The 17,669-nt window shown below is 40.3% G+C and overlaps 1 protein-coding gene across 1 annotated transcript; it reads left to right on the forward strand.

Annotated features, from left to right (window-relative positions):
• The first annotated feature begins 4,440 nt into the window (after nucleotides 1–4,440).
• Nucleotides 4,441–13,502, forward strand: wipi2 (WD repeat domain, phosphoinositide interacting 2). Its single transcript, XM_061026936.1, has 12 exons — nucleotides 4,441–4,568; nucleotides 5,360–5,442; nucleotides 6,413–6,582; nucleotides 7,924–8,020; nucleotides 8,433–8,530; nucleotides 8,772–8,864; nucleotides 9,014–9,084; nucleotides 9,248–9,361; nucleotides 9,453–9,617; nucleotides 11,525–11,632; nucleotides 11,767–11,864; nucleotides 12,093–13,502. Exons 1-12 carry the CDS (start codon nucleotides 4,495–4,497, stop codon nucleotides 12,203–12,205), a joined length of 1,284 nt encoding a protein of 427 aa, XP_060882919.1. The 5' UTR covers nucleotides 4,441–4,494; the 3' UTR covers nucleotides 12,206–13,502.
• Nucleotides 13,503–17,669: the final 4,167 nt, after the last annotated feature.

Below are 17,669 nucleotides of genomic sequence, written 5' to 3' on the forward strand. Positions count from 1 at the left end.
AATCAATAACTGCTTTGTCAAATAAGGAAACATTCTCAGTCTATTCATCTCACCTCAGCCTTTTTATTTCTACACAACGTGAGTCGAGCCCACAGACTGAGCAACACTGTGATCAAAGTAAAACCCTGTAAAAGGAACTGTAAACTATTTTTAGTCTTATTGAACTTGAGCATGAATTTTTAACAATGCAACTTGTTGAAAATAATTGTGTAACCCCTTCAGACTATGCTGTATCGATTTCCCCCCCCCCCCCCCCCGCCTCTAATTGTTACATCTAATTAAAGTGCGACCGATGCAATGCATTTACTGGACTTCTACCCGTGGCTCATTTGCGGTCCTTGTCCCTGGTTAGGCTTTCGAGAAATAACACACATGATACAACAACACTGTAAAACAGACATAAGAAATGACGATTGCATCAAACAGGAACGAGCAGCGACATAGATGCATAAAAGCAAACAGTAACGCAGACACAGGCAGGTTAATGATAATAACTAAGAATGAAGATTAAGAACAATAACTGAAAGAACAGCTATGACCAAACAAAAAGAAAAGAGGAGTAAAATATGCTGTGCTATACAACACATGTAATTTAGTGTTTACAGATTTGCCTTTGTTGAAGCCGCTTTGGAGTCAGTTCATGTTTTTTGAAATTTCTGACAGGAGGGTATTCCAAATCTGCTGGCCTTTAACTGAGAAGGAGGACTGTCTAAATGCTGTCTTGAGCTTTGCTGGTCTACAGTCTCCACTAACTGCACCTCGTTGCACCATTGTTTTTTTTTTTGGTTGTCCTCAAATAAAAAATCTTTAAATAGGCTTCAAATAAGATTTGTTTTTAAATCCTCTAATGTTCCTGTCCAGATAGTTAGTAACTTCTGTAAATTGTCCATTGCTAACCACCGTACCGTTTCACCATCATCATCATCATCATCATCATCATCAACATAAACATGAACTTTCCCTCTACCAAAGCAAGGGATGCATGCAGCTCTCCCTTCCCCAAACCTGGCCTCTGTCTGCCTGTCATGTTTATTTGGAGGCTCTCTGTCTTGTGTAAACCTAAAGGCCAGCAGCACACAGTGTGTTGGACCTCTGCCTGTGCTGACAGAGCTCTGGAAGAGACTCAGTCGCTCGGTAATCCAAAAACAGTGAACTAGAGGAAAGGACACAGAAACACAAAGGCACAGGGACAAACAAAGAGCATAGACGTTTTCAGTTTAACAAAAAGGATTTAGAGTTGGATTATTGAAGGCGGACACTGTGTAAATGTTAATAAGTCGGTTGTGTAAATAGTTAGTGCTTTGTTTGTTCTAGTCGTTGTGTGTCTCTATTATGAAGGAATTTGCATATCTTTGAGGTTGTTAAAGTCTATTCTTAGAGGTTTGTGTATCTTTGTCGTTATTTCGGTCTCTTTGCAGTCTTTTATGTCTCTCTGTGTGTGTCATATATAGTGATTCATGCATTTTGTGTCTCTCTGTAGTTATTTGTGTTCCTTTTTTATCAGTCAAAATCTCCTCTTGGTCGTGTTGTGTCTTTATCTTGTGTCTTTGTTGCCCTTTGTGAGTCATTGTAGTCATTTTTCAGCTCTGCCATCCTTATGTGTGTCGCTCTTGTAGATTTTATTAAACTTTTTTTCTCACTTTGTTGTTTTGTGTGTGTTTTCGGTGTGGTTAGATTTCATGTCTTTGTTGTATTTTCTCCGCATTTGTCCTTTTTTTCATCTCTTGTTCTTAAAATGTAACAACAAATGTTCTTATGTGTGCACCTTTGTAGTCCTTTTTTTTGTCTCTTTGTAATTTCTTTGCATCTTTTCGCCAACATTTTTAGTTCTTTTAGTCATTTTTGGCTTTCGCAAGTATTTATTGTATTCTTGTCTGTGTGTCTACTTTTAGGTCGATATGTTTTCTGAAGTTGCTTTTGATTTTTTTTCCTGCAGTTATTTTTGATCTACCTGTTGTCAATCTTTTTTTTTTTTCAGTGTCTATCATAGAACAAATATTGACTGTCACCTTAACCAGACACTTCAATCTAAGGGCACCCTGACCCCTCAGACCTCTGCAGGCCTGTTCAGTGATCCTTGGTGTGTATTATAAAGAGACGGTATAATTATATAACAAAAATAGTGTTGTGTAATGTCTAGTTATTAGGTGTTCCTTGATTTATCAGATCATAAAGACAACAGAAGGATTGATAAGACTCATCGTGGTGGACCTTTTATTCTCAGTGTAGTTTAGCTCTTATTCTAATATTTTAGATTTCCTTTTTACTGGAAATGCCATTAAGCCGATATCATTTCTGTTCTGAATCTGTATTCTCTATTTTATTAAGTTACATCCTCTACACAGTCAGTTTTCAGTCAGTCATCTAACCGTGCTGCTAAGCTGAAGATGTTGAGTGGATGATATGTATCCATCACAATCTGACATGTTCAGACTCACACCCAAACAGGAATGAAACCATAATACAGGTAGACAGAAACTATGACTCACATGTTAATTACACATAACCGTTTCCTTCTCATCTCACGCATCAACTGTCCCTTCTACAACCAGATTCACTTTTGTATTATGTTTTAATACTCATTTCATTACGATTGAAAATAGTCACTATGGGTTCACAGTAATGATGTTGCATTCGTGTTGCGGCTCCTTTGCATTCATGTTGTGGATTTTGCAAAGCGTTTTTCTAAATGCATTCGCCTGCAAAATGTTCCTCACTGTAGCACCCCTAGTGTCACAGATATGCAAAAGAAAAATGTTCATCCATGACCATATAGTACAAATATTACTTATCAATTGCTTATTTGCTGTAAATAGATGATTGAAATGATGATACTTAAAGAAACTCACTGATTCTAAGATTTTGGAACACATTTATTTCAATATGATGAGATTTAACTACTTTACCATTCCATTTTGTCACTACCAAAATGATAATGTCACTACCGAACTTGACCATATGATTCGGTAGTGACAATTCTACCTAATTTTGAGCATAATTAAAGAATGCTAGCAAGCACATGGCAAGCAAACACATCTTTGAAGAAGCATAATAATAATTTGCATAAAACCCCAAAAAGTTTACATAATTGAAGAGAATGTGTGTTCGGTAGTGACAATTTTTAAAGTTACACACTGATTTTCAGACTTTGGGAACACATTTATTTAAAAAGTATGGGATTTAGCTGCTTATCATTCAGACCATGGGGGACAGGGATGCAATGTCACTTCCTGGTCAAAAATGCAGGGGTGTGGCTTAAATCTAGGCTCAGCCAAGCCACTAAAACTCTTGTGTTTCGGTAGTGACATAGTTGAGCATAGTTTTTTTAATTTAAAAATTAAACCCACAATAAATCTAAGTCTTTCAACCTCTGTTTAAACTTAATCATAAATATATTTTAAATTACACTGTTGAAACAAATCTAAAAAAAATGTTTTAAGTGGTATTTACATTAATTGAAATTTAGGGGTCAGGATTGGGGACAGCTACTTCTCAATAGAAAGTACCCTATAAATTATATTTTTTTATTTATTTAGCTTATCACTATTTCATTTAATGCCCTGGGTTTAAATAGATCATAATATAATCTCAGTAAATATCCATGTCTGAATACTTAATTGTTTTTGTTAAACCTTCTTTTTGTAATGGGACTGCACTTTGAACTAATTCGGTAGAATGCCCCAAATACAAAATATCTATATATATTGAAATCAGTCATAAAAGAGACAGATAACAGGTTTTCTTCAAAACAAAGAGTGTAGCAATATAAAACTTTTGGACCATAAAATAAGGAAATGGCTGTTATCCTAAATCCACAGTTATCCTAAAATGAGGCTTTAAAATAGAAAGTAAAACTTTCAGTTCCGTTTTGTCGAGTCATTGTGAACATGCGCCTATTTGAGCAACATGATGCTGTTCTAAATAACTGGAAAATAGCTTTAAAAAACATTGTTTTTACTATATGGTTGAAACAGTGAAACATATTTAATTTTTGATTGAGCATTTAAAGGTTTGACGGAATTTGCAACACGTTCATCTCGTATGCTGTTTGCCTATATTGACGGTGGAGGGCACTGTTACATCAAATCATGACTATTTTTTGTATGGTTTAGTCAAGTGTATGTAGAAGGAGAGCGTTTATTGCCCGTGGTTTTACTCTTTTGCAAGCCAAAATATCAAACAACCAACACAACTAACAGTCGTAAAGGGTAGATTAAGTTTTTCCAGAGTGAAACTTGGCACTTGTACCACACTGCCCTGGGTCTTTAAACGCACCACACGCTGCGTCTTTGGAGCATGCGCGGTAAGGGGGAAGCAGCAGCAGCGAGCCAGCCCCTATGAAAAACAACAACAATCACTACAGGCCAGGAAAAAAGAGAGAGAGATGGCTCCGTGAAACTCAGCACGTCTGCGCCCCCACACTATAACAGCAATCCCCAGCCCGACTGCTGCTACTTCCGTCGGATTGTTTTAAACGTCGATGGTGTCGAGCCCATGAACCTGGCCAGTCTAAGCGGGGATGCCGGCGGAAGCCAGCTCCTCTTCGCCAACTTTAACCAGGACAACACGTAAGGCTGAGCAGGGGAGAGTGTCCGGGGATCGGGTGGCCTGTGCTGTCAGGCTACCCCGACGTTAGCTGGCTTAGCTGAGACTCTGTCTGGGTGACAGGGCTCGATGTGAAATAACCCGCATGTGGATTCTGACTTTAGGATATGGCTACTATAACGGCCATAAAATGTTAGCTGGTTAGCCAAACTGAAAGTCCCGCTGGCTTTAGTGATATTTCAGCCGTTATTAGCACAGCTAGGTGTAGCTAACATGATGCTGTGCGATCCGTGGCTAACTTCAGCAACAATACAGTTATAGATTTAGTGTCATGTAAGCTTCTATGGAGGCTAAAGCAACACTTTGTTATGATAATTAAACTGGCAGAAGATAAGACACGAGTGAAGTTTGTGCGGTTTTTGCGCCTGCGTTAGGTGCTTTGTATTTATAGGAGTACAGCTGGAGGAGTTTATTATGATGTAAAAGTCTGAAACTGGGCCATTGTGTTTCTTGTTGTCAGTGAATTTTCTCTTTATATTTCAAGGAGTGTTATCCTCTGAATTGACCCACAAAGAGTTCAGCCCACAGAGGCCTTCTTCTCCTATTGCAAAATAGCCTAAAACAGCACATTCAGATCCCCTAGTGTCCAGTTTAAAACGCCCCTGTGAGCTGTAATAAGAGCACATGAGTGTGACAGTTTTCACTCTGTGTGTGTGTGTGTGTGTGTGTGTGTGTGTGTGTAATATCTTGCTGATGTAATCATTGTGTTATGCTGTTCTTGTGTCTCTTTTTTTAATTTTTTTTATTTACACAGGTCTTTAGCTGTTGGCACCAAGTCAGGATACAAGTTTTTCTCACTGTCCTCTGTGGACAAACTGGAGCAGATATATGAATGTAGTAAGTATCGGCCAAGTAAAAAAAAACAAAAAAAAAAACTTTTGTGTACGTCAGGGGTGGGCAACTTCGTTCACAGCGAGGGGCCACATTCATTTAATTCTCACTGCCAGAGGGGCCAAATTGTAGCATACGAAAAAAACGATTACAGTCAATTATGTCTCAAATTGAACTCAACGTATACCAGTGATCAAATATTATTATGGACATATTTCTGGTTTTCATGATTTCATGGCAGATTTTGTCATGTTTTTCTTCATGCTTCCAATTAATTGATATGTCAAAATTGACCTGAGGGCCACGTTGAGGGTTGATGGGGGGGCTGCATGTGGCCCACCCCTGGTGTACATAATAGACTTTAAAGTAACTTGCTCTTCATTAACAGCATCAATTCTCTGTTATATTTAGCCTCAGTCATATTTCTAGTGTAGACAGGATTCACACTCACTTCACCGTCAGAGCACTGCTGTAGCTTTAAATATGTTTTACGTTTATCAGCACTTTTTCCCAGTTGCTAATGCTACAACAATAAGTCTCTTCTTTATTATCGTATTCAGTCATGTTAATATCTGAGCCAAGTATGCTGAGCTCGCTGACTCCTACCTTTTGATAAGCCTGTTGATTTTGAATAGCCAATGCAAAGCAGGTACTAGTAGGACACTGACATGGTTTAAGTCAGGGAAAGAAAATGACTGTACGTACTTATCTATTATTCACAAGCAGGGCTTCAGACTACGCATATGTAATTACAAATACAGACGTTAAAGTTTCCCAGCTTTAAGAAACAGTAAATCTCACGCAAAATGCGGCACCACTCTTTTGCTCTTTAGTTAAACCTACTGACGAACCAGCATCGTCTATTTAAATCTTGTGTGTGTTTCACCCCAGAGCGAGTTGATGAAACGTATGAAAGATGAAGCATCCCTCTGAGTAAACGCTGTGGGTGATGACTTCTGTTTGTGTGTTCCTGCAGCAGACACAGAGGATGTGTGTATCGTGGAGCGTCTGTTCTCCAGCAGCCTGGTTGCCATCGTCAGCCTCAAGGCCCCCAGGAAGCTCAAAGTCTGTCACTTCAAGAAGGGAACCGAGATCTGCAACTACTCCTATTCCAACACCATACTGGCTGTCAAACTCAACAGACAGGTAGCTGAACGACGCAGACATGTTTGTCAGTCTGGTCACACCTTTTCTCCTGACAAACATCAAAAAATCAAACACCAGGCGTCTTATATATCCTGTTATCTTGTCATGGTATGCATATACATCAGTTAGAGCTGTGCCCGACTCGCAATTTTCTCAGTTAAATTAGATATGGCCATCGACATTCAATATCAGCCCACATAAGTCTCGTGTTTTATTTGAAAGAACCACTTTTATCAGAGTTCAGCAGAAGAGCAAGCTGTCATTAAAATGTTTCCTCTCAACAACTTTCTTATTATGTCAAGTTAGGTCACCCTCCTTTTATTCTGTAATAATTAGTGAAGGATTTAGTCAGCCACGCAGACTAGGAAACTCCTCCAAAGAGTGTCTGAGAGACACTTACCTGTAATTAAAACTTAAAGGCAGGGTTGGTAATTTGTGGAAACTAGCATGATTTTGAAGGTAGCATTCAGAGCACATTAATTATTAAAGACAATTTGTGCCAAAATCTTAAAAAGTGTATCTGGAGGAAATTATCAAACCACCCTGCCTTTAAATCAAATGAATAGAACAATATGGATATTGAAGAATTTTATAAAAAAGAATGTACGTTATATCTTTTTGTTTTTTCTGAAAGAGAGAAGACAAAGAAGAGGGTCAGAGAAACACAGTTTTATAAAGTGAAAGTGCTTTAATCTGTTTAATCCTCTGGCCAGAAGGTTTAAGAGAGTTGAAGTCCTCTGGACTTACAGCTTGTATACCTTGTAATCAAAGAACACTGCAGAGTCATTTTCAGACTGGGTTTGTAAAGCTGATACTCCTGCATCACTTTGTGTTCAGTGATGTGGATACAAAGTGAAAGAAAGATGTTTCATTTAAAAATCCATGCCAATTTGGGTTGTTCTCCACAAATGCAAACTGTGGGGCGCCACTTGGGGCGGCAGTAGCTCAGTCTGCAGGGACTTGGGTTGGGAACCGGAGGGTCGCTGGCTCAAGTCCCGGTGCGGACCAAGCATTGAAGTTGGCCTGGTAGCTGGAGAGGTGCCAGATCACCTCCTGAGCACTGCCGAGGTGCCCCTGAGCAAGGCACCAAACCCCCTCCCCACCACCAGCCCGGGAGCGCCCACCGTGGGCAGCTTCGTCACTCTGACATTCCTCCCTTAGTGCATGTCCACAGGATCCTGTTTGTGTGCATGTGTGTATATACTTCAGCCTATGAGTGTGTTGCATGACTACAGAGTGTAAAAACTGAAATTTCCCCTTCCGGGGATCAATAAAAGTAAATCTTAATCTTAATGCCGTCAGTGTTTGCCCTTAACAGTGATGTGTTTGATGTTTTGTCAGAGGCTGATCGTGTGTCTGGAGGAGTCGCTTTACATTCACAACATCCGAGACATGAAAGTGCTGCATACCATCAGGGAAACTCCTCCCAACCCTTCAGGTGAGTCTGATCTCATCGTGTTCTACTGCATGTTTAGAACAACACATACTAAGGTTCAGGAAGAGCAACAGTTAAAAACATTTTTTTTTTTTTTTTTAAATGGCTTGCGCTTCTTTAATTGCACGGTACACGATGTGCTCACACTGAAAGCAGAGATGGATTTTTCCTCGAGGCTAGAAACTGTCTCCGGGATCGGAGTAACTGCGCTGATATTTGTAGATTGAACACATCCACAGACAACACACCCACTCACTCACTCTGTCAGCGCTGGTACGATAGATTATTACAGTTGTACTATTTACCAGGCATTCTTCCACTTCCTATTATCCTCCTATTAATGGAGCAATCTCATTAAACTTCACTCTTTTCTTTGTCTCCCTTTGTTGGTGTTTTTGATCCGTGTTTTTCCCAGGGTTGTGCGCCCTTTCCATCAGCAACGACAACTGTTATCTGGCCTACCCCGGCAGCACAACAATAGGAGAGGTTCAAGTGTTTGACACAGTTAACCTGGTAATTAAAGCCAGCCTTTTATATTCCACCTTTCACACCAGCTCTTCTCCTCGTCCTAACTCTCCTCTCTTATTTTGTGCTGTCTCAACTCATACTGGTTGCACCGCAGAGTCGCTGTTTATGTGGCTTATTCAATTGTTTTATAACTAAATTGTTCTGTCTCTACCCTGACAGTCATTGTTTCCTGTCTTCGGTTGAAGCTCTCCGAAGCTCTTAACTCGTGTCTGTATTTGTTTCCCAGCGAGCGGCGAACATGATTCCAGCCCACGACAGCCCATTAGCAGCATTGGCTTTTGATGCTAGTGGAACCAAACTGGCCACGGCCTCAGAGAAGGTAAGCACAGTTTCTTCACAGTCCATCAGCCCCCCCTTTTCGTCTCTGCAGCTTTCTCTGCGTGGGCTTTTGTTGATTTGATACCGCCTGAGTAAGTGTTGTCCTCCTCTGTGTGTGTGTGTGTGTGTGTGTCTCTCTCGTCCTCTCAGGGCACGGTCATTCGTGTCTTCTCGATTCCAGAAGGACAAAAGCTCTTTGAGTTTAGAAGAGGAGTCAAGAGGTAGATTCTTTCCCGGTTCATGTACAGTACTATCTTTTGATTTCTTTAAGGCAAACAGGTGTTTCATTGTGATTTTAATCTAGATCGTTATATCACCCGGCCCGAGGTAGACTAGCAAAATTCTCTATCTGTATATACTAAATATGTGTGTTTTTGACCTCAGGTGTGTGAGCATCTGCTCATTGGCATTCAGCATGGAGGGCCTGTACCTGTCGGCCTCCAGCAACACAGAGACAGTCCACATCTTCAAGTTAGAGACGCAGAAAGAGAAATATGTGTACGTAACTTTCTATCCTCTGGACTCGCATGTCGGATTTAAAGAAGCTCGGTGAAACGCAGGCCTCTTAACGTTCTGTGTTTGTGTGCAGGCCAGCTGAGGAGCCCACCACATGGGGAGGGTACCTGGGCAAGGTTTTGATGGCCTCCACCACCTACCTGCCCTCCCAGGTTACGGAGATGTTCACACAGGGGCGAGCCTTCGCTACCGTCCGTCTGCCCTTCTGTGGACATAAGAACATCTGCGCCTTAGCTGTGTGAGTGCACGCACACACACACACACACACACACACACACACACACACACTCTCACACATATCATATGTATGCACCGAGATGCATTTGAATAACTGTTGTATCGGTCCTCAGTTAGGCTTGAGAGAAAATTCTGCAGGTCATCTTTTTAACACAGAGTAGACAACACAAACCCTTTCCACTTTGAGATTCCACAACAGCTCCATAACAAGGTTCTGCTCTCAGTACACCTTTGTACCGACACATTACATTGGTGTCCCAGTTTGTGGTTTCACATTGCGTGAGAGTTTTGTGGAAGCCCAAGAGGCACAGCGTGTAAACACACAGTGGCAGCTTCAGACATGCACACACACACACACACACACACTTGCAGCGCTGTCCCCCCCCCCTGCTGGCTCTGACATTACACATAGCCACCATCTCCACCTTGTAATACCGCTGTTGGCAGATCAGGGGCGGAATGACTTTGCCCCCACCATTCCGCCTACTAGTGTTACAAATTGCAGACGAGGTTCATGTTTCATTTCTGTGTAAGTTGTGCAGCAATCGTGGATCCCTTGGCAATCGTCAACTCTGATGTGCTCCTCTGGGAACGGATGCCAATTTCTCTGTAATTCCAGTGAAGCCAGCAGTTAGTGTTAAATGATTTCAAGCCAAGACTTCCTTTTTTTTTTTTTTTGTGCAGGTTTTACGTCTGGTCTGTTACATTGCCAAAAGTAGCGCCTGCTCCTCTGTTAGTTACACGAAGGGCTTCACTCTGACTTACTCCAGCTGTTTGAACCTGGGAAAAAAAAAACAGATTTTCATGTGATTTACTTCCAAATAACGGGTCTAAGATTTGCTGAAAAAGAAAAACAACTTCAGCTTCTTTGTTAAATGGAAGTCAGATCGATCATTTGTGACACGTGTCAGGTTGTCAGGGAATCTATACGTACACTGATTGCTATCACAGCGTCAACAGATTTGTTTTGTTGCTCAAGTTCAATCAATCAACCAAATCATTATTTTGTGTAGCGCCAATTCAGTGTTATTTTGAGACACTTTACAAAAGAGCACGTAAAAGACCGTACTCATTGTCAAGGAAAATGGGATGGGGTGAGATGGGATAATATTCAGGAAGGATTTCTCCTTTGTATTCTCGCGTTCTTGTTGTCTTCCTTGTTCCTTGCCGCTGAGGTTGAAGTCGGATCAGGCCGTGCATGAATGAGGACGGAGGTGGTTGAGGGGACGACACAGTCCGATGGTGGCGGCTGGGCGTCAGGGACGTCGGGTGGTGGTAGAGCCAGATCACCTCGCTGAAGGTTGGGGGAGCTCCGTGTACTCGAGAGCCTGACTTCTGCTGTCGGGACACGACCTCCTGGGCTTCTAACAAACTGACACAGAATGAAGTTGAAATTGAAATGTTTGATCTATGTTTGATTGTTAGCTGCGCTTTTATGCAGATATCTATTAAAAGAGATAAATAAATCCTCATCAAAATACCACTGATGGAAGCCAATATGCCATTAGCACGTATTATATTACACCTGCTTTTGGTGTCCATACGGACTGTTTTTCCATTATACACCAAAGCTTGCTGATACATGAATCATGATTAGTTAATAGAGCATAGACTACAAACGTACTACAAATAGAAACAAGAACACTTCCCATGCTGACCCCCAGCCGAGTGCACTTTCTGCGTCTTTCTGTAGGATCTATAAATAGAGTTAAGTAGTTCAGTGAGAATTGTAATTGTATGTTACAGTTGAAAAAAACGAAATCATTCTCAGCACAACATGAAACTAAAGAGCGATTTCATGTTACAACATGCACACAAAACATAAGTCAGTGTTCAAAGATTTATGAGAGCTTCATCACAAAATCAGCTCTACGATGACATTTTTCTTTTTTTTCTTTCTATTTTTAGGATTCAGAAGATTCCCCGGTTGTTGGTGGCAGCATCTGATGGTTATCTGTATCTTTACAACCTGGATCCACAGGAGGGAGGGGAATGCACGCTCATGAAGCAACACAGGTAACCAACAGCTCCACAGAGGAAATCCCCAAATGTGTGCATGTCTCTGAAGACTTCAGTGTGATGTTTTTTTATGCAATCAGAACCCTGAACAGAGTTTCAGTAGCTGAATTCTCTGCTGTCTTTAACTTCAGGTTAGATGGAAGTACTGAGCCACACAATGAGATCCTTGAGCAGGGGACACATGACCGCCCACTTGTGGCCCAAACCTACAGTGCTGCAGTAACTAAAGGTATGCCTCAGACACATAATTTTCTGTTATTTTCTTCTAAAGTCCTAAAGAGGTGATGTGTATTTTTGGTACAAATGTTTCTTCAGTTAAGTTAGTCGTGTTCAGTTTATTAGCTGATTTATATATCGAATTAACCTCTTAATGATAAATAATGTGATACATTGAGGATGGATTTCAGTAGCAAGTTGTTTGTTTTCAGTCTATGATCTTTGACCTCTTGTTACCTAGGTTACTGCGATGAGCAAGGTGCCGTCGGAGGGGCCGGGCTAGAAGATGACCTCAACGACTTGCGTCTAGACGAGGAGAACGAGCAACCACCGCTCATCCTGGAAACTGACTGACTTCACGGACGGGTGTACCCACCAATCAGAGGGCTCCTCTGGTGCTGCTATGTGACACAAGGGGGGCAGGGGCAGGATCAAAGACTGGGAGTGTTTTTAAATGCTCAAAGTGTTCATGAGCCTGTCTGTGAGTCCGTCTGTGCGTTTGTCCGTTCACATACATTTCGATCTTTTTCCCCCCTCTCCTTCCTGCGCTTACTTTTCCCTCGGTTTAGCCTCGTAGGCCGAGCTGAAGCTTTGCATGTACATGTGCCAACCGCTAAAAACATGCTCCAATGTGAATTCAAGTATCCGTGAGTGTGTGTTGGACATTTGATCAAAACATTAATGTAGCTGTGTCTCCACTTAAGACACACACACACACTGACGCAAGCACTGTGTTAAATGAAAGTGATGTGTAAGTGCCTCGCTGCCCCAGTGTCAGGGTTTCTTCTGTTTGAGAGGGGGATCTCTTTTCATTGGCTCAATAAAAATCTGTTTTCAAGTTGTCGAATTTTAACCGAGGGTGTGTTTAGTATCTTTTTTTTTTTTGACCCCTTTTCTTTCTCACACACATTCACACAATCTGTGGCGTGAGTCCTCCGGCTCAACTTGACCCCTCAATCGAGTAATATGAAGCCTTTGGCATGAGGCAGAAGTGTTTGCGGATTGAAGTGTGTGTGTTTGTGCGCTCTGGCTGAGACCTCATTTGTGTGTTTGCGCGCTGGGCATGTACATTAGCAAACACTGCATAATTAGCCTCCACGTGCCCCCCCCCCCCCCCCCCCCGACCTCTTCCAAAATCAGGCTCAGTAGAACCCCCTCCTCCTCAGGCCTGCAGTCATTGGATGATTTCAAACACTGATATTAATGATCTTTTAAAAACTACATAACCAATCATAACCAATGATGTGTCATGAAAACATGCATGGTGGTGTTGCCATGGTACTTTGTCCGTACATCAAAGACGTTTGGGTGGTGATGATTTACTCTGTACATTATCAGATGTGGAAAGATATCGCTGTACCATATTATCAGGTTATGACCATGGCTTGTGCACTCTCTGCAATGATGTGTGTGTATGTGTGGCCATGGAGTGAACTGTGGATTATCATTTGATTGACCTGGAGCTCAGGCTGAGCGTCATCAACTGGTCCAGGATGCTGCATGGTTCCCCATTAATCCTGTGGTGTCTGAAGCTGCTACGCAAGGATTAGCCATGGGATTTTGGAGTGTCAGGCATTTTCTAATGATTTTGTACAAAATGTGAAAGTTCATCTGAAACAAATGAAAATAAATTCCATGTTGATGTTTGAAATAGATGCTTTTTTTTCTTCTAACACCCTGGAAACCATTTCATATTCACGGCAAAAACAGTGGATTAATTCATTTAGCATCAAAGCGAGTACAAGTGGAAAACTTCATACCACAGTTAGGCCGAGAGGTGGAACCTAACAAGAATACTTTTTTTAATTTATTGCCACTCAAACTGAAGAAATGGCACTTATAAGCTTTTGAGGCATTCTGCCCGAGGATTTTTATGAGGATGGATGTCCCACTCTTTGTCAGGGAAACTGTTTGAGAATTTCCTATTTTTGTGGCTTATGATTATGGCAGACGAATGCCTCAGAACCCCAGAAGGCTCACAAAGGTTTACTGTATGACATTTTCTTTTTGGTAAATTCAGTTCTTGCAAATTTGTGTACCTCAGGTTGCCTTTTTTCCCCTTTTTTTATTTTCCCCTAAACCTACTTTAGGTATTAATTCTACCACTTGGGGGCAGTGCAACTAGTTTTAAATGCAGCATTTACATATGAATCAATACAAATCTCACTTCAAAGATCTCAAACCTAGCAATGCCAGACACTCCTTAGAAGTGCTGTTGCTACATTTAGGTGTCCAGTGTCTTACAGATGTGAGTCACCTCTATGGTACATACCATAGTACGTACGTACCATGGTACCTTACATATTACCATGGTATGTACCATAGTATACCATAGTAATATGGGCATAACTATGGTATGTAGCATGGTCATATGTAAAGTACATACTATGGTATTTATGTAGCACATGTTCTATAGTATTACCCTGGTACATGTTCTATAGTATTACCATGGTACATGTTCTATAGTATTACCATGGTACATGTTCCATAGTATTACCATGGTACATGTACTATAGTATTACCATGGTACATGTTCTATAGTATTACCATGGTACATGTTCTATAGTATTACCACGGTACATGTACTATAGTATTACCCTGGTACATGTACCATAGTATTACCATGGTACATGTTCTATAGTATTACCCTGGTACATGTTCTATAGTATTACCCTGGTACATGTTCTATAGTATTACCCTGGTACATGTACCATAGTATTACCACGGTACATGTTCTATAGTATTACCCTGGTACATGTACCATAGTATTACCATGGTACATGTACCATAGTATTACCACGGTACATGTACTATAGTATTACCCTGGTACATGTTCTATAGTATTACCCTGGTACATGTACCATAGTATTACCATGGTACATGTTCTATAGTATTACCCTGGTACATGTACCATAGTATTACCCTGGTACATGTACTATAGTATTACCATGGTACATGTTCCATAGTATTACCATGGTACATGTTCTATAGTATTACCATGGTACATGTTCTATAGTATTACCATGGTACATGTACCATAGTATTACCATGGTACATGTTCTATAGTATTACCATGGTACATGTACCATAGTATTACCATGGTACATGTTCTATAGTATTACCATGGTACATGTTCTATAGTATTACCATGGTACATGTTCTATAGTATTACCCTGGTACATGTTCTATAGTATTACCCTGGTACATGTACCATAGTATTACCATGGTACATGTTCTATAGTATTACCATGGTACATGTTCTATAGTATTACCCTGGTACATGTACCATAGTATTACCATGGTACATGTTCTATAGTATTACCATGGTACATGTACCATAGTATTACCACGGTACATGTACTATAGTATTACCACGGTGCATGTTCTATAGTATTACCATGGTACATGTTCTATAGTATTACCACGGTACATGTACTATAGTATTACCCTGGTACATGTACCATAGTATTACCATGGTACATGTACTATAGTACCACTATGGTAGAGTACCATGGTAAACATTCTTATGGGAAAGTAGGTATTCAGCTGTTCACCAAACTTTAAGCTAACATGAATTCAACTTTAGAAAACTCTCTCAATTGTTTAAGCACTATTTAAGCTATTTCAAAAGTGTATCCTTTTTTTTCTTAAGCATGCCAATCATATAAACTACTTTTCTACTTTTAGCCTTGTATCCATTAATTTTAGCTAACTAGTTATTTAAGAAGATTTGAACATCATTTTGGTTATTGACTATGACCTTAGGTTGTTTTTGTTTTATTTCTATCTCTTCAACTCACTGCTGCTACCCTGTGTTATAACTGTTTTTTTTTTGTTCTTTTTTTTTTTTACAAATGGAGACATTGGAGACTTGTATAGAAACTTGTGATTTTAAAATATAACCTATTCTCTTATTTGTAAAATATGGAATTACAGGTTCCCTTTAACAGTTAATGTCCTCCTTCAAAAGCAGAAGTGAGAAAACATTTTTGGCGTTCCAAAGAAAAGGAAAGGGGAAACTGACATTTTTTCAATACAGTGATGTCAGAGCTGATGCTTTTTCGATGCTACATTAGCAGCTGCCTGACAGTAGCTAATTGTCAATCAAATATATATTTTTTCTTGATAAACGGCTCGATGTCCCAGTGGTTTTTCATTATCTACTGTCTTTTAAGCAACTAATCAATCTAGAAGTTGTATATTTACAATAATTTGTCCACTTAACAATATATCTTATATTACTTAGAATCTGGAAAACAAACAGCAGTATGACAATACAACAGCACTAGAGTCCCCCCTAGTGATTTAAGAAGAAAATGACTTCTATGTGTTATTATGGCTGATGAAAGCTTCATTCTCATCTTTGACTGCACAGGAGTGCTTGATGTCAAATGTTGTTGTTTTTTTAAACATCCAGGCGCTCCTTCTCTGGGAGAACCAGGAATGGCATAGGGTTATAAATTTGCCCCTTTCATGGCAACAGCTGTTGAAGAACGAGGCTAAACAATAGAGAGAGGGCAAAATTAATGTTTTAATCGTAGTAAAGGGAAAGTGATTGATCAGACTGGTTAAACAGTAACTATTAGGCCTATTTCACTCGGATGCTCAGCATGGCTCCAGGCGTTCAGACGCTCTTGTGGAATATGGCCGTGTGAGGGTTTTAGTGGAATATTATCCTTGAGGCTGAAACTATCTCTTTTCCTCACCTCATCACTGGATCTCAGGTCTCCCTCCTGCATGCTCTGCACGTAATGTGCATGTGTGTTATGTGTTTACAATTGGATATGTGTGTCTTATGTTCTCTTGTTGAGCAAAGACATTGACGGATTGCTGAGGCAAAGAGTCTGGTTACAAACCAAATGTGTCCAAGAAACTCACATGATGACACAACTCAGGCCAAACGTTCTCCTTTAAACACCAGTGTCTTGATGTCACGCAGAGTAAAGCCTCATTTATTAAACCCATAACAGCTGTTGCTCTTGTTCTAGGACGGGGGCTGAGGAACACCAAATAGAAGTGTCTTTCAAAAAGTTGTCTTTGTCCAAAAAATTCTGCGAGAAGTCCAAATGTGATAATGTTCTAAATAATGTTGTTTGAAATGATTTCAGACTCTGTTCATGGAAATAAAAAAGCTAACAGCAAGCCTTACAAGTTGCCATCTTTTTTAAAAAAGATGTTAATTACAAAAGATGTTTCCATTTGTTGTAAAACTCTCAAATAGCTACAGCAGCATTGCAATATTATTCCCATCTTGCTCAAATTATTGAGCAACTGGAAAGATAGTAGATAGTCCATATAGTCTATCGTTTTGCGTCATACTTTCAGACTTTATTGTAAGCTTGTTGAATGCTAGCTGGTATTCTGTAGTTTCTAATGAATCAAAACAAAGATTCCAGAGGATTGCACGATAAAGAAATGTCAGTTTTCTGTTTATCTTAACCTATTAGCAAACCTCACACACAGCAGTTCATCAGTACAACAGCAGATGAGCTTCCCACCATGAGAGTGATGTCAGGAGAAAATGGCCACCGTTTGAATATTGGGTAGAAAGGATTTCCCAATGTTTGTGTTCAATGAGTGTCGTCATATATTTGAACTGTGTCTTTGTCTTAGTAGAGGCTTCACTGAGATGGTCACTATGATTCATTGTTGCTGTGAACACACTCCGTTGGTGCAAAGGGATCCAGCCACATTTTGAATAACACACAAACAAAATATCATAATCATACCAACAAGTGTACATGAGTATTTTGGGGGATATACTGATGTGTGTGTGTGTGTGTGTGTGTACATACATGTTACAAGTTGGAGTGAACAG

Source organism: Labrus mixtus, chromosome 20 (assembly GCF_963584025.1).
Source record: "Labrus mixtus chromosome 20, fLabMix1.1, whole genome shotgun sequence".
Lineage (NCBI taxonomy): Eukaryota > Metazoa > Chordata > Actinopteri > Labriformes > Labridae > Labrus > Labrus mixtus.

What these genes read in the sequence shown, in the direction of transcription:
- wipi2 (XM_061026936.1), top strand. Translation starts at nt 4,495, where the DNA reads ATGAACCTGGCCAGTCTAAGCGGGGATGCCGGCGGAAGCCAGCTCCTC. An exon ending in CTGTCAAACTCAACAGACAG is followed by an intron (nt 6,583 to 7,923) that starts GTAGCTGAACGA and finishes ATGTTTTGTCAG; the next exon opens with AGGCTGATCGTGTGTCTGGA. An exon ending in CAGTGCTGCAGTAACTAAAG is followed by an intron (nt 11,865 to 12,092) that starts GTATGCCTCAGA and finishes CTTGTTACCTAG; the next exon opens with GTTACTGCGATGAGCAAGGT.